The sequence below is a fragment of the Ceratotherium simum genome, chromosome 28, assembly GCF_057802395.1.
Source record: "Ceratotherium simum simum isolate JZ-2026a chromosome 28, ASM5780239v1, whole genome shotgun sequence".
Classification (NCBI taxonomy): domain Eukaryota; kingdom Metazoa; phylum Chordata; class Mammalia; order Perissodactyla; family Rhinocerotidae; genus Ceratotherium; species Ceratotherium simum.
Genome location: NC_141927.1, coordinates 38,793,201 through 38,811,245, shown reverse-complemented (window position 1 = coordinate 38,811,245; position 18,045 = coordinate 38,793,201). Strand labels below are relative to the sequence as shown.

At 37.1% G+C, this 18,045-nt stretch overlaps 1 protein-coding gene across 4 annotated transcripts in view; it reads left to right on the top strand.

Annotated features, from left to right (window-relative positions):
• KAT6A (lysine acetyltransferase 6A) overlaps positions 1-18,045 on the top strand; it is a 115,326-nt gene that overhangs the window by 72,268 nt on the left and 25,013 nt on the right. For all 4 annotated transcript variants that reach the window (XM_087418578.1, XM_087418575.1, XM_087418577.1 and 1 more), the window contains one exon: positions 16,434-16,549. In XM_087418578.1, coding sequence (XP_087274704.1) covers positions 16,434-16,549 — 116 coding nt within the window. The remainder of the gene's footprint in view (positions 1-16,433; positions 16,550-18,045) is intronic.

Genomic DNA, 18,045 nt, shown 5'->3' with positions numbered 1-18,045 from the left:
AGGGCCGGCCCTGTGGCTTGGTGGTTAAGTGCGCGCGCTGCAATGCTGGCGGCCCGGGTTCGGATCCCGGGTGCGCATCAAGGCGCCACTTCTCCGTCCATCCTGAGGCCGAGTCCCACATGCCGCAACTAGAAGGATGTGCAGCTATGACATACAACTATCTGCTGGGGCTTTGGGGGGAAAAAATAAAATAAATAAAATCTTAAAAAAAAAAAAAAAAAAAAAAACACCCATATTCATTAATTCAAGAAATAATTATTAAATGCTTCTGCCTTAATCCTTTATGACACATAGCAAGATATAAATTTATAGACGAAGAACTTCCTTATGTGCCAGATGCTGGAGATGCCAAAGTGAATGACAGGATTCCTTCTCTCAAGTATAGTCTGAGAGAGACTTGTCAGTAAATAATTTCATTAATGTAAAAAGTTTAATTATAAAATACATGGTGTTTTGGGAGAATGGGGGCACGCATCTATCTCTGCTTGGGGAAGTCAGAGGAAGATTCATTGAGGGGAAATAATAACTATTTGAGCCGGTCTTAAAGAATGTGTAGGAGTTTCTCAGGATGACAAGAAATGGGGTCCCATATAATCAGAGGGACCAGAAGCGCAAAGACTTGAAAATGTGGGAAAACATAAAGAACACAGGGTGTAGATAATGGCAAGAGATGAGACTGGAAAAGTGCAGGGGCTAGATCATAAAGGCTCTTCCAGATTGTGTTCATTTATCTTTTGTCTTTTCCTTCTTTGCCACCAACTTACTATGTAAGCCAAGTTGAGTTCTGTCGCTTATCTTGAAAGTAAGAATTTGTAAGGCTGATGCTGGGGATTCCTGTTGTGTAGGTGAACTCTGGATTAAGAGATCCATTGATGAATAGGTTGTTTATGTAGGTCTTTATGTATTTTTGAAAAATAAAAACAACAATATAAATATTCAGCAAACATTTACTCAGCAGTCTATCCTCTTATGATTTAACAGAATATTGGCTTTGAGTCAGATAGATCTGGGTTCAAGTCTTGGTCTGTCGTTTAATTTCTACTTTGGGCCTAACCTCTGAAGGCATATTTCTTTTTCTACCAACAAGTAAAACAAAGTATTATAGGTACTATAGTAGAAGTTTACATGGAGTTCAGTTGGGAGTTCAGAGGAGCTCAGAGTAGTTAGTTCTTTTTTTGAAGAACTTTATTTTTTTCTGAGCAAGTTGCAGACGTAATGCTAATACCCCTTTACTCCTACTTTTTTGTGTGTATTTCCTAAAAACAAGGACATTCTTGTATATGACCACAGGAATTTAAAACAGGTAAAGTATATTATCTAATCTAGAGATTTTATTCAAATTTCACCAGTTGTACCACTAATGTTCTTTATAGCAAAAGAGAAAGACACTTGTCCTGGTCCACTATCCAGTCTAGTATCATGTGTTTCATTTAGTTGTCATGTCTTAAAGAGACATTAAAGTCTCCTTTAATCTGGAACAGTTCCTTAGTCTTTATCTTTCATGGCCTTGATATTTTTGAAGCATGCAGGTCATTAATTTCGTCGAATGTCCATTATTTTGAGCATGTTTTATATTTCAGCATGATTAGATTTAGGTGATACTCCTTTGGCAGAAATACCACAGAGGTGTTGTATCTTCCTCAGTGTGTTATATCAGGGGGCATGTAGTATTTATTTGTCCCATTACAAGTGATTTTCACTTTGATCACTTGGTTAAGGTGGTATTCTGCCATGTTTCTTCTCTATAAAATTATTTTCCTTCTGTAATTAAGTATCTTGTGGGAATACACTTTGAGACCATGTAAATATCCTGTTTCTCATCACATTTTTACTGATTAGATTTGGTATCCAATGATGATTCTTGCCTGAAACTATTACTTTGTTGGCTGCTAAACAGATGATTTTCTAATTCTATTATTTCTTTTATGTTTATTAATTGGCATTCTGTAAGGAAGAGCTTTTCCTTTTTCTCATTTATTTTATTCATTTTATTTAGACTTGTAGGTTCTTATTTTATGAGTTATAATTTGTTGCTATTGGTATTTATTTATTTATTTATTTGGTGAGGAAGATTTGCCCTGAGCTAACATCTGTGTCCAATCCTCCTCTTTTGGCTGAGGAAGATTTGCCCTGAGCTAATATCTGTTGCCAGTCTTCCTCTATTTTGTATGTGAGCCACCGTCACAGCATGGCCACTGACAGACAAGTGGTATAGGTCCATGCCTGGGAACTGAACTGGAGCCACCGAAGCGGAGCATGTGGAACTTAACCATTAGGCCAACGGGGCTGGCCCGCTATTGCTATTTATTTTGATGCTCAAATTGTTCCAGATTTGGGCAGGGGGAGCTTCTTCAAGCTGGCCCTTGTGTCATTTTTGACATGTCTCTGTCATTCTTTTTTTTTCTTCAGAGCCAGAGATTGAGAACATTTATTGTAATTTTAATCCCTACCTCACCTTTGACTTTTTTTGTATGTGTGACTTTGTCCAATTTATTCAGCTTATTTGGTGATTTTTTTAATTGAGATATAATTAACATATTATATTAGTTTCAGGTGTGCAACATAATGATTCAATATTTGTATATCCCATCATTCTTATTTACTTTTGGCACAGCAATATGTTCTAGGCTCTTATTGTTCTAGTTGTAGATGCAACCATTTCTCTACGAATCCCTGGTTCCTTTTAGTGGAGGAAATGGCAGTTCTCTTCTTTTACTTGCTCGGGCCCAAAGAGGTGTCATCCTTGATTTTTTTCTCTCCAACTCATACTCCATTTTCAATCTATCAGCAGATCCTAATGGTTCTACCTTCAAAATATATCCAGAATATGACTACTTCTTACTACTTCTACCTTTACTACCTTGGTCTAAGCCACCATCATCTCTTGTTTGGGCTATTGTAATGTCTCCAGACTAATCTCCTTGCTTCTACTTTTGTCCCTAACCCCAATCTCTAGTCTATATTCTTTATACAGAGGCCAGAGTAAATATTTTCTAACTTAAGTTATCATACTACTCCTCTGCTCAGAAAACCTTTCAGTCTTGCTTAGAATTTGTAAAAACCAAAGTCTTTACCCTTGTCTTTAAGACCCAGTATGATCTTTTTTGCCTGTCTCTCTCTCTGGATACTCTCTTCCCGCTCTTGCCCTTGTTACAGACTCCACACCAGCTACAGGCCTCCTTCTCTTCCTCAGAGACACCAAGCACACTCCTGCCTTGGAGCCTTTGCACTAACTGCTCTCTCTGTCTGGATTGCCCTTCCTCTAGTCTGGATATTTAGCTGGCTTACTGCTCACTCCATTTAGGTCTCTGCTGATGAGTCACCTTATCAGAGAGGACTTTCTTAACTCCCAAAGTAGCATACATGTGTCCCCACTTTATCCCTCTTTGTCCCTTTACCTGCTTTCTTTTCCTCTATAGTACTTATTACTTCTTGAATTTAAATATTTATTTCTAGGATATAAGGGCCTTGAGAACAAGGACTTTCTTTTTGATCGCTGCTGTATACCAAGTACTTGGAATGTGGTAAAGGCTCAGTGAATATTTGTTTAATGAATGGATATTGAATGAAATTTTCTGCTGGGAGAAATGGGGCAGGAGTTGGAATAATAGGAATGTGAAGAGAAAGATGACTAGGAAAGTTAAAAGAGGTGCTGAGCCTTGCTCAGGCCCAGTAGAGACGATATAAATGTGTTGACAATAATCTGGCTAATTATATGTTTCTTCCAGCATTTGATTAAACTTGTGATTGTGTATGTATGTGGCACCAAGGAAGTAAACAGCTACGTATTTGAATTCTAATTTGTGCTTGTTTTTATTGGCAGTGCACTAAAATTCTGATGATGGTGATATTTCTCCATGAAGTTCATTCATTTAGTATTCATGTGCCTGGCATGCTACTAGAGCTATAGGGTGAACAAAAAGACATAGATTCTACCTTCATGAAGATTTCAGTCTCAAGAGCGAGACAGACAGATGATAAAAAATCATACAACTAAATCTGTGATTACAGATGATAAGTAATAGGAAGAAAATAAGAATGCAATGAGAGATTATAATAGGGACTTGCTGATCTAAATTGCTGGTAGTTGGGATTCCTCTTTTAAGGAAGTAGTAATTTACACAGAGACCTAAAAGATGAGTAGGAAGTTGGCAAGGCAAAGAGCTAGAGAAAAGAATGTTCCAGACACAAGGGGACTGCCTGTGTAAACGTCTGGAGGCATAAAAGAACTTGGTAAATTTGAGGAACTGAAAGAAGGCCAGTATAACTCCAGTATAATGAATAAATGAGTCACACAAGATGAAGCTGGAGACATAGGCTGAGGACATAGGTTAGGATTTGGGGTTTTATTGTAATTGTAGTGGGAAACCGTTGAATGATTTTTAGCAAGGAAGTAGCAGGATCAGATTTGCATTAAAAATTTTTCCTTGGCCACTGTGTGAAGAATGGATTGCAATTAGGCAAGAGTGGAAGCAAGGAAACCGATTTAGAAGGTTTCTCAATGATACAGCTGAAAGAAGATGGTTGCTTAGACTAGAGAGGTAGCAGTGGAAATGGGAGACAAGTGGATCGATTTAGAATATATTTTAGAGAGGGAATCAGCAGAACTTGGTGATAGATTTGATGTGTAATTTGAAGGAGTAAGAATTCGTCAAGACTTGACTCCCAGGTTCTCTGACTTAATGTAATAGAGAAAGTGGGTTGAAGCCAATTGGGAAAGGTACTATTGATTAGATTAGATGATGTTTTGAATAATAAAAGCATTCATAAAGGTAATGCATAAAGTCATTTTTGAGAGCCTAAATATGGTGTAGTAGAAGCTGTGTCAACCTTTGTTTCAAAAATTTTGCAGAAAGATTTTATTACACGGTCTTAGGCCGTTGTACAGCTGCATCAGTAGGAGATAAATGATAAAGGAGTTAATACTGGAATCCATCCCACCAACAACCCATCATTTATTGAGTGCCTAGTTTCTTATAGAAACCAGGCTAGGTGTAGGGGCTATGAGTAAGACAGATTTTATTCTCATAGAGCTTACTATCTAGTAGGAAACATACTCAAAAAAGCAAATCCAGTATTTGCTAATAGTGATTATCTTGAGTAATTAAAGTTTGTGTGGTATATTATCTAATTAAGTCAAGAATTATTGAAATGTTTATCAAGATTTTTATCAAAAAGAGTCATCCGTTAATTGATTTAGATTTTTTTTTTCAATTTTAGGAGAAGTAAGGATGTAGTTTGCCTGGTACTATGTTCCATCATTAGCTATACAATGAACACTTCCATAAAAAAGATCCCCCTCTGAAGGTGGCCCAGTGGCATAGTGGTTAAGTTTGTGTGCTCCACTTGAGTGGCCCGGGGTCCGCCGGTTCAGATCCTAGGCATGGACCTATGCACCACTCATTAAGCCACACTGAAACGGCATCCCACATAGAGCAATTAGAAGGATGTACGACTATGACATACAACTATCTGCTGGGGCTTTGGGGAGAAAAAAGGAAAAAAGGAGGAAGATTGGCAGCAGATGTTAGCTCAGGGCCAATCTTCCTCAAAAAAAAAAAAAAGAGCCACCTCTGAGAAGAAAAATAGAAGCATAAAAAATTAGTAGTATAGGCTTTTGTTCTGGAATTTTATTTCAAGAATGATCTTATGAACAGGGGGGAAATGGTTTTTCTTAAAAGATCCATCACCAGAAAGAAGCATTTGTATTCAGCTCATTCTACTGGAGCATAACAGCCTTCTTGAAATATATAGAATGATTTTTACGTAAAATATCACCAAACAGCATGTTATATTTCCGTACTAATTTCTTTCTAATTTTGAAGGATTTGATTTTTGTGTGTGTGGTACTAGAAAGTTAACAGTGTTTTTGAAATCTGTGTGGGCTATTAAAATAATTTTCTTCTTTGCATAAAGAATTGAACAGTTATTAGAAATGAAATAAACTAGGTTCAACAACTCTGTTTACTCTGTGAGGTAAGGATTGTTATCCTCATTTTATATATGAGGAAATCGAGACTTTTAGTTGAGTGACTTTCCTAAAGTTATATAACTAGTAATGGCAGAGGTGGAATTAGAACTCAGGCCTGTATGACTTCAAATCCTGTATCCTTAATCACAATAACATTCTGCGTTACTCTGTAAAAAAATGTTATGGAGGCATCAAAATCGTAAGGCATGGACTGAATGCAAGTAGGAAAAGATACGTGGGAAGATAAACAGTGGCATAGAGTACCAGTTAATATCACTTGTTGCTGTGTTAAATGATACAGACTGTTCCATATGTTCACCGTATACTAAGATTAGTAAGAAATGGTGTGATCTGAGATGATCACAGAAGAAGTAGGCTTAAAGGATGATTAGGATTTAGATAAATGGAGAGAATGAGGGCTTACCAGGTGGAATAAACAACATTAACTTCAGCTTTGAGGAATAAATGACTACTATAAATAGAAGAGGCATTGTGATTCTTGGTCCATCAGATCAAAAATATTTGAGGGCCTACTATGTGCGTGTCACACTGTGGGGATGATGTAGAAAACACAATAGCTGCCCATAAAGGTATTATAGTACAAACAGTCCTTGCTTTCATGGCACTGTGTTGCTAGAAACATGTGCCTGTCAGAATCGTTTCCATGCTTATACACTTCTGTGGTGCCTGAGATTTGGTCTCAGTGCCGATATGCATAAATTTCGGTTAACATGACACCATGCAAAGCGAGGACTACTTGTAGTTTAGTTTGAGAGGTAAAACAGAGTGGACATTTGTTGGGCAATGGTAAGAAATATATTAAATTACTAGTACAGGGCTGGATCTTGGAGGATTTTGAAAGTTAATAAGAGGACATTAGTCTTGGCTTGCTGGGATTTTAAGGTATCCCATGACTGCTTTTTTATTATTATTGTAGTGATTTCTCCTTGGTACTGGTGAAATTAGGAATGGGGAGCGGAGGGCTGTTTTAGTGTCTTAAGGCGTTTACCCATTAATTGTAAGTCACATATTAAAGGCTGTTTAGATGTATTTTGAGTTCATTCGACAACTTAGCACAATTTTACTGAGTATTTATTAAGATAGTGGTTAAGAGCCTAGGTATTAGAAACAGCCTGCACTGTTCAAATCCTATCTCTGCTGAGTGACCTTGGTCGAGCAAGTTACTTAATAGGTTTGTTGAAAGGATTGAGTTGATATTTGCAAAGCACTTAGTGTGTCATTCATGTAGTCAGCACTAGATAAATGTGAGCATCTGCTAGCTATCTTAATAGCAGGTGCTAGAAATACATAGATAAATAGAAAATGTGTCTCTACCCTCCAGTTGAGGAGTCATTTATAAACAAATAATTAAAGCCATGTGGTTAGTAATAGGTACTCATTAACTGTGTGCCAGGTATTATATTCAGCATTATATATCAAGTTTTTGCATTTAATACAACCTTGTTATTACTTGCTCCCGTTTTATAGATGAAGGGATTAAAGCCTTAGAAGGATTATCTTACTTGGAGTTATATAGTTATTAAGTATTAGAATCAATATTTGAACCCATGCAGTCTGACTCCACATCTTTAACTTTTAACTGCTAGTTTATGGTATAATGCCATCATAGAGATATGAATTAGTGGCAGTAAGAATGAAAAGGAAGGCATCTGTCTAGGGCTGTTAGGGGTGTCTTCATAGAGGAGGTGATATTTGAGCAGGATTTGAAGGAATGAATAAGAATTTACTATTGGAGAAGAGGAGGAAGGCATTTCAAATAGAACAGCTTGGGTGTGAGAAAGCTTATTGAACCCTTGGAGCTGTATGTAGTTTGTTTGGCTGGAGATGAGTAAGAGATGAGGTTGAAAAGGTGAGTTCAGACCAGATCACAAAGATCCTATGGTCCATATTAAAGAGTTTGTACTTTATTTTTTAGTTACAGTAGCTTTTTAAAGTAGTTAAATAGCTCTTGAGGAGCTACTGAAGGATTTTTAAAAAGAGGGTGACATGATTGTATTTGCATGTAGAAACTCAGCTCTGGTGATACAATGAGCAATGGATTGGAGAAGACCTGAACAAGGACATCTACGAGTCTGATGATTACAGTAGTCAGAATGAGAAGTGACTAGGGCCTAAATGAAGGCAGAGGAGATACAGTAGGTGGAGATTTTGAGAAAGATTTAGGATAGAATGGAAAAGATATAATGTTGGGTTGGGAGTTGGGGTTGGAGGAGAGGGTGGAACCAAATAGGTCTCCCAGTGTTGTTCTATTTTGAGTAGATGATGATACTAAATGTGGGAAGAGGAGTTTTTTTCGATAGTGGAAGAGACCATGCTTACATAAATTGGGGGCTTGTGTGAAGTCTTAACTGGAGAACTTTTGTAGACTGTTATCTATGTGGGTATGAAGGTCAGGAGGGCTTTGGGTGGGAGATTTGCCAGGTTATTAGCACATAGGTGATAGCTGAAGTTATGCTCATAGATAACATTCATTTACCAGTAAGTAGTACTGAGTACTGGTTACCATGTGCTAGGCACAGGAGATAGAGCAGTGAACGAAACAGATTAAAAAAAAATCCTTATTGTCAGGAGCTTATGGTTTAGTTGGGGTGAGGATGGGTTAAAGTAAATGGTATACCATGTGGTAGTGTTATGGAGAAAAAGCAGGGAAGGGAGAGAGAATTCAGAGAGAAAGGATGGATTTGTGCAGTTTTAAATTGTTGTGTTAGGGACTGTCTATCTGACATTTAACAGCAACCTGAAGGAGATGAGGGAATGAACCATGTGGGTATTGGGGAATAGCATTCCAGTCCTTGGTTAAGGAAATGCAAGAAGGCCAGTGTGGTTAGAGCTGAGTAAGTATGAGTGAGAATAGAAATTAGGTGATGAGAGGACAGAAAGGTAATGGGAGGCCAGATTTTGTAGGGTCTTCTAGGCCATTATAAGGTCTATAGCTTTTACTCTGAGTGATATAGGAATCCTTGGACGATTTTGAGCAGAAGAGTGACATGATCTGACATAGCTTTTAACAAGAATACTCTGGCTTCTCTGTAGATTGGAGGGGAAAATACAAAAGCAGGGAGAACTTAGGAGGCTATTAGAATTATCCAAGTAAGAGATACAGTGGTTTGGATCATAGTGATAGTAGTGGAATTGGAATTCTGATTATGTTTTGAAGGTATAGTGATGGATTGGATGGTTATGAAAACCGAGAGTCAAGCATGATGCCGGAGCACAGTTGGAGGAGGGAGTTGCCATTTACTGAGGTGGAGGAGAATTCAGGAGGAGCACGTTTGAGGAAAAGAAGATCATGAGTTTGTTTTTGGACATGTTAAACTTGAGATTGCTATAAGGCATTCAGGAGAGGAGATATCAAGTAGAATGTGAGATATATATGTCTGGGGTTCAAAGCACAGGTCTGGGCTGAAAATTTAAATTTAGGACTTGTCAGCAAGTTGGTGGTATTTAAAGGAATGAGACTAGATGAGATCACCAAAGGAGGAGAAAAGAGTTTTGAGGAGTCCTGTGACATTCCGACTTTTAGAGATTGGAGAAACTCAGAAGGAATGGCCAATGAAGTAAGAAAAAAACTTGGAGATTGTGGTTCTTTAGAAGCCAGGTGAAGAAGATGTTTCAAGAAGGAAGGAATGGAAAATTCTGCAAATAGGTCAAGTAAAATGAGGACTAAAAAATGACCATCAGATTTAGTAACATGGCAGTGAGCTTGAGAAACAGTTTCCATGATGAGGGAGGAGGAGTAGGTTCAAGAAGAAATGGAAGAAGAGAAATTGGTTATAGTAGTAATATGTGGCTACTTTTTTGAAGTATTTTGCAATGAAGGGGAGCAGAGAAAGTACTTGGATGGAGATGTGAGGGCAAAAGAAGGTATACATTTTTTTTAATATGGGAGAAATAACAGTTATGTGTATGCTGATAGGAATGATCTAATGGAGAGAAACCTGATGATGCAAAAGAGAGAAGGGAAAATTTTTGGAATGATGTCTTTGAGTAGGTAAGAGAGGATGTAATCTAATATACAAGTGGAAGCATTGGCCTTAGATAGGAGCATAGATAGTGTAGCCACTATTAAGGAAAGGCAGGGTATATGAGCACAGAGGGTAGACATACAGATGTGGCTGTGGAAAGCTGTGGAAGTTCTCTTGATTGCTTCGTAGTTTTCTAATGTAGTAGGAAGCACAGGCATTGGTTGAAAGTGAAGATGGGGGGCCGGCCCTGTGGTGTAGCGGTTAAGTGCGTGCGCTCTGCTGCTGGTGGCCTGGTTTCGGATCCCGGGCGCACACTGATGCACTGCTTGTCAGGCCATGCTGTGGTGGCATCCCATATAAAGTAGAGGAAGATGGGCACAGATGCTAGCCCAGGGCCAGTCTTCCTCAGCAAAAAGAAGAGGATTGGCATGGATGTTAGCTCAGGGCTGATCTTCCTCACATTAAAAAAAAAAGAAAAGCAATTGAAGATGGGGTAAGAGTTGTTGGAGGCTTGAAGAGATAGGAGGAAGTATGAAATAATCTTTTAGGAGAATGGGAGAATGAACAGAGTAGGGAAGCATCAAGAGCCTTCAGTTATTATAAATTGAGACCAGTCAGCATGGTTCTGTGTTTTTCTCTAACCATGTTCAGATATGAGAGTGACAACTTGAGTTATATGGAGAATTGAATTTAACCAGAGTTGAGATTTTATTGTTGAATCAGGAAAAAGCAAGGAAGTTAAGGATATATGCAAAGATGAGGTCCAATAAAAGACCTTGAAATCTAAGCTGGATAAGGAGAAGGAGGGCATAAGGAGAGTGAAAAGCTGGCAGGATCACTGGATTATAGGTCCTGTGAAGAGAAAGGATGAGAGAGCTGAAGACAGAATCCTAGATTTTATCAATATTTAATGGTAAAGCAAAGGAGGTATCAGAGTGTAGAACAAAAAGGCGTAGGGGAAGAAAGAGACAGGAAGTAGTCTATAGTCACATCTACAGTTCTGAGATGCAGAGTCCTGAAAACTTAAAAAAAATCACAGTAGTCCCCCGTTATCTGCCCTTTCACTTTCCGTGGTTTCAGTTACCCACGGTCAACCGTGGTCCAGAAGCAGGTGATCCTCCTCCTGCTGTATTGTCAGAAGGTCAGCAATAGCCTAATGCTACGTCACAATGCCTATGTCATTCATCCTGCTTCATCTCATCACGTAGGCATTTTATCATTTCACATCATCACAAGAAGAAGAAGGGTGAGTACAGTACAATAAGATATTTTGAAAAAGAGGCCACGCTCACATAACTTTTATTACAGTATATTGTTATAATTGTTCTACTTTATTAGTAGTTACTGTTGTTAATCTCTTACTGTGCCTAATTTATAAATTAAACTTTATCATAGGTCTGTATGTATAGGAAAAAATGTAGTATAGATAGGGTTTGGTACTATGTGTGGTTTCAGGCATCCACTGGGGGTCTTGGAACGTATACCCTGTGGTTAAGGGGGGACTACTGTATTGTGGTAAAACATACATAACATAAAATTTATCATCTTACCTATTTTTTTTTTTTTTTTTTGGTGGGAAAGATTAGCCCTGAGCTAACATCTGTTGCCAATCCTCCTCTTTTTGCTGAGGAAGATTGGCCCTGGGCTAACATCCATGCCCATCTTCCTCTACTTTATATGTGGGATACCTGCCATAGCATGGCTTGATAAGCGGTGCATAGGTCTCCTCACAGGATCTGAACCTGTGAACCCCAGGCTGGTGAAGCGGAGCACGTGAACTTAACCGCTACATCACTGGGCCGGCCCCCCATCTTAACTATTTTTAAGAATACAGTTCAGTGGCATTAAGTACATTGTTGTGCAAAAAAACCACATTGTTGTGCGACCATCACCACCATCCATCCCCAGAACTTTTTTGTCTTCCCAAACTGAAACTCTGTACCCATTAAATAATAACTCCCCATTTCTCCCTCCTCTGGCCCCTGGCAATCATCATTCTACTTTCTGTCTATGAATTTAACTACTCTAGGTAGACCTTATATAAGATGGAATCATAAAATATTTGTCCTTTTGTGTCTTATTTTACTTAGCATAACGTCTTCCCATGTTGTAGCATGTGTCAGACTTTCCTTCTTAGGAAATAAAACGGCTTTAAAAAGGCTAAATAATACTCCGTTGTAAGTATATACCACATCTTGTTTATCCATTCACCCATGGATGGGCACTTGGGTTGCTTCCACCTTTTGGCTATTGTGAATAATGTTGCTATGAACATGGGTGGACAAATACCTGTTCAAGTCCCAGCTTTCAATTATTTTGTGTACCCAGAAGTGGAATTGTTGGTTCATATGGTAATTCTATGTTTAATTTTTTGAGGACCTGCTGTACTGGTTTCCACAGTGGCTATACCATTTTACATTTCCATCAGCAATGCTCAAGGGTTACAATTTCTCCACATCATTGACAACACTTATTTTCTGGTGTTTTGTTTTGTTTTGTTTTGTTTTATTGATAGTAGCCATCCTAATGGGTGTGAAGTGGTTTCTCATTGTGGTTTGCATTTTCATTTCCCTAGTGATTAGTGATGTTGAGCATCTTTTCATTTGTATATCTTCTTTGGAGAATGAAAAAAAAATTTTTAACTCATTTTACAGTAAGATCTCACTTAGCTAAACTCAGTTGTTGGCAAAACATGATTTGAACTGATGTGAAACTATATATATTCTTTACTTATCCCATTTAATGTGAATATGCCTATGTTTGCTAAAGAAATATTAATGTGTCTGATTGTGGAGTATTGCCCCAAATTCTACTGAGGCTGTTGATTTAAGATACATATATGTACTGTAATACTTTTCTAACATCAGAAAATTTCAAGATTTCAAAGCATATTCTATTCCAAGGGTTTTAGGTAAGAGTCTGTGAACTAGTAGCTTCATTTCTTTGGAAAACTGAGTTCCAGTTCAAAAAATCTTACAAACATTTGGGATTCAGAACATTAATTAGTTGAGGGCTATGCATACGTCCTATCTCACCTCTATCCATTTTGTTCTTTTCTGTCTTGATGCTTCACTCTTTTTTTTTTATTGAGGTCATAGTAGTTTATAACATTGTGAAATTTCAGGTGTATATTATTATTTGCCAGTCACCATCTATATGTGCCCCTTTACCCCTTATGCCCACCCCCCAGCCCCCTTCCCCTCTGGTGACCACTAATCTGTTCTCTTTGTCCACTTCTTTATCTTCCACATATGAGTGAAATCATGCAGTGTTTGTCTTTCTCTGATTTATTTCGCTTAAAACAATACCCTTAAGGTCCATCCATGTTGTTGCAAATGGGATGATTTTGTCTTTTTTTTTATGGCTGAGTAGTATTCCAGTGTATGTATGTACCACGTCTTCTTTATCCATTCATCAGTTGATGGATACTATGTTTCACTCTTGATATTCCTATCCTGGAGTTTTTTGCCTCTTAACTTCTCTGAGCCTTGTTTTTTTTCCTATCTATAAAGTGGGCATATTGTTTTCTACTTTGAGGAATGAATGGATTATGGGGATTAAATGAGATAACTATATAAGGTGCAGAGTCTGGCTCTGTGGTGCTTCTCAAATACTGATTCTCTTTATTCCTTAAGTCCATGCTCTATCCATTTTGGAGCATGTGAACTCATTCTTACATATCTCTTTCATCATGTAACTTGTAATCCCAATAACAGAATTATTTTTTATTATAATATTTCTATGGGAAATTTTCAAATACCAGAAGGGCATCTCTTCTCCCCAGAGTTCACATTCTCATACTGATAATAAGGGTGCAGTCCAACCCTCCACTCCCACCTCAAAACGTCATTCCCCCATGGAGAATGGAAAAGGAAGATCAAGGGGGAGCTATCTAACGGAGGCAAGGGGAGCGGAGCAGGGCTGTGTCTACGTCAATTGTAATTTTCTTGTTTGTACCAGATCTGGACTTGAGAGTGTGGCAAGAGTGGCCTCTAGATATTGGAAATTGGAATTAGATAAGTCATTTAATGAAAGTGGAGTTTTTGCAGAAGAGTAACCTTTTCTCATCAACTACTAGTAATAAAAGTTTCATTTTCTAGATAGGCATATTTAAGTTATCTTTTGGTTAAGCCCAATTACTAGTGCATTTTAGTGCCCCCCTCCCTTAGTTTCTTAGATTAAAAGTCCATTTTGGCCTGGAATGTATGTCATCTTTTAAAGATCTTGGCATATTCAAATGAGAAGAAGGGCACAGCGTGGCAGAACTTGAGTTAAAAGTTTTTAAAAATATTTTGTGCTCTTGATTATATTAGATACATGCTTCTTTGGAAAGTTACATGTTTAATGAAAGAGTATTTTGGCTGAAGTTTAGAAATAAAATGACCTAGCAAAGGTGACCTTGTAATTCAGATGTGACGATTTGATTTTGTCAAGGACTGGGTTAATGAGCGGTTTAGATGCAGCTCTTGCTTCCTCAGTGCATAGAGCTCTTATTAACTTCTAAACTGCAATAAATGGAAACACACTGGCTCATGAGGCTTTCACAGGGGAGTTGGAGGTGGTGGGGGCCAGAGATAGGTGAGTGCATGTGCCAGAACATTTCACAGTGCAGAAAGGTGAGGGTGGGTGAAGGCGGTGGGGAAATCTTCCGTGAGTCTAGTTTTACACAGACTCTCTTAGTTGCGGTGATGTGCAAACAATTATACTGGAACTGGATATCCACTTTCACGTCGGGCATCTACCTGGAAGAGCGACGGGCAGCTGACAGGAAAGCTCCCAAAGAACAGGCAGTGCCACAGCAGGTGCATGTTTTCGATTTTTGTGCTTCCTAGCTGATCCTAGGCTCAGGGAGTTAGATTTGGTTTCTGATATTTGGTTATTCTGATATTTTCTATATACTGTTCTTGTCATTTTGAGCTGTGAAGATAGGTTAAAAGATACTACTTTATGAATTAGAATACTTCTTTCTGGAATGTAGTTTAAAGAAGTGTTTTTAAAACCTTTTTACAAAGTTCTATTTTGGTTTTGAGAAATGAAAAAATCTTATTTTAACCCTGTCTTGTGTATTTCCTTATGATTTTTGTATTTGGAAGAGCCCCATTACTCCTTGATGTCATAATACAATTTATCCGACTCATAGATATTTATCTTTTGTTTTGAGGTGTCTAAGGAAGAGGTTGAGGTTTCACCTGGCTGTATTTCAGTATGAAACCAGAGATGAGTCCCTTGGCCATTTATAAAAGGGAATGGGTAGAAAGACCAGGAGGAGTTTTCAAATGAGTTGTGGTGAAGAAGCTTCTTCCTTAAATGAATTTATACAAAAATAGTGAATAAAAATGTCTGATGGTTTTAGTTAGAAGATGTGTATGTGTGTCTTTGGGCTCCAACAAGGGATTTTTAATAATCTCTGAATGGTTTTTAAAGCATCAAGTTGAAGAATAATTTTGGTTGTTCTTTTGATGGGGAATTATTAATACTTGTGTTTGATTACGCTAAATTCTAGCTCTTTTTCTTAAGTCAGTTAATGTTTATAGAGTATCCATGATAAATATACGTATACATGCATATATATTATATACATAATATATACACACATATACATGTATGTGTATATGAGTCTGTTGCTATATTGGGTGCAGAGCAAATCAAATTACCCTTGAATTTAAGGTTTTGAAACCTGATCTTTGTAGTCATTAGCAATAGCTTATATTGGAGTTGCTGGTGTGGAAGTCATAGATGCTTTTTAAGTTATTCTTTTTTTAGATAACTGTAGTTCAGGTTATTGGAAGGATGGGGGGCATAGAGATTGTTTTCATTGTAAACAGAAGGTAGATAGAAGGGATAACTGTATGTGTATAACAGAGTATTTTTTTCTTTGGTCAAATCTGTGAAGAGCTACTAATGAATGGAATTTTAGGGGCAGTGTGAACTGAATTTTGAAGACTCTTTTGATACTTGTTTTATCATATTCTTTTTATATTGTTCTTAAATATCTACTTTCCCAAACTAGAACATTATTTTTTTCTGTAGGTACTCACATGTTGAGTAGCTCGTTACTGGTGTTGTCAGTCTGTGTATGACCATGGCAAGTGTGCAGCACTCCTCCTCCCCCTTGTTAAAAATTGTCCTTTATCTGACGGTAAATGCCAGCAGTAGTTTGTCTTTAATAATCAAGTCATTGAAGGAGTGAGTTTAGTTGAGGAAAGTATTTGCAGTGTTGTAAAATATGGAAAATGCGGTGACATCAGCTGCATTTGGTTCTAAGAGATTTGCTGGCATTTTTGTTCTTCATTTAGATGCTCTATTTAAAGAATAATACAGCTTATTTCAAAACTTGTTAGCTTGTTCCTGGCTTTTTTTGTTCTCCTGAGGAATCCTGAGAAGACAACATTTAGATTTAGATCTTTTGTTTTGTTTTATCTATCTCAGTGTATTTAATTTAACTAACTTTTATAATGTATTTTTTGACTGCACAGAAAGTTGGAGTGACTGGGCCCCCTGATCCACAAGTCCGCTGTCCCTCTGTCATTGAGTTTGGGAAATATGAAATTCACACCTGGTACTCTTCCCCATATCCTCAAGAATACTCAAGGTATGTTTTGAGAGACCCTTTACCTTCTGTTTTTAGATTCATAGAACTCTAGCACTAGAAGAAGTCTTGGGGACGTTTTAGTCCAGTTCATCTTTTTACATTTGAGGAAACTGGTGGCTTTTAAATGTCCATAATAGCAGCATAGTTTGGCAGCCACTTAATCCAAGTTGACTTCAGATTTTCTTTTCTGTAACCTGTCTAAAAGCTGTTATTTAAAATTGGAAACCTGACTCACAGTCAGAATGGAAGGGGAACATTTTTTCTTTAAGAGAAATTTGCCTTCATACCTCACACTAAGAATTTAAAAAAAAGAAAGAGAGAGGTTCTTATACTTAACCATAAATCAAGTTTCAGTGAGTAGCCTTTTATTTAAATTTTTATAATTTAACAAACTTAGTGAATGGTTTGTTTTCCCAGGAATAATTGGACAATTATAAAATTAAAATTATAAGATTATATATAATTTAAAATTATATATAAATAGCTTGGGTTTCCAGATATAAAAATTGATCAGTCATGAGCTTTTTGGGATGAGGCAGCATGCTTAATGAAGCCAAATTGGTTTCATGACTCAGCTCTGACATTTATAAGCTATGTAACCATAAAAGTTACCCAACTAGTCTGTACCTCAGTTTCTTCATCTTTAAAATGGGGATAATAATAGTACTTACCTTGTAGGGTTTGTTGTGAACATGAAATGAATTAAAACGTGTAAATCACTTAGAAAATGTTAAGTGTCCAGTAATGTCAGTTATTATTATTTTTTCCTTTAGGGTTGAAATTAAGAGTTGAAAAATAAGATTTGGTCAAAAAATTAAACACTGGTTTATCATTTGAAGTATAGCAGACACATTAATGCTCTCTTTAATCTGTAAACTCCTTACAGTTTCCCATTTGCAGGGTGTTGTAAGGAAGAATAAGTTATCGTGCTCTGTGGGTTAAACACATGTTCAAAGTACTCTCATTAGATGACTTTTTACCTCTCTAGTAACATCGCTTGTCCAAAATATTAGCAAAAGTAAATATAACATTAATTTATTCAGTGCTTTACAGTATACAGAGTGCTTTAACATGAGTTATTTCTAAGAAGCTGGGAATAGGCTAGTATATTTGTTAAAAAACTAAAACTCAGTATTTTTTTACTTGTTCATTCTATATAATTTAACAACTTGCTTATGTGGTTTTCAAGTCTAGCAGAAGTAGAAAAATAGGAGTGAGAATGTTATTATTGATACAGACCTCAGTGACAAAAAAAAAAAAAGAGGAAGCAAAACTCCAGGAAACTAACACACAAGTTCATGAAACACAGTACTTGAGAGCCATTTATTATAGGCTAAACACTGTCGTAGATCTTTAAGGCAGCATTCTGTTTATATCATGGAATAACAACAATTAATCTGAGTTTGTTAAGAAAAAGGTTAAATTATATTTATATATTATTATATATTTATATATGTATGTTAAAAGAGAGCAGGAAATCCTCAACTACCTATAGA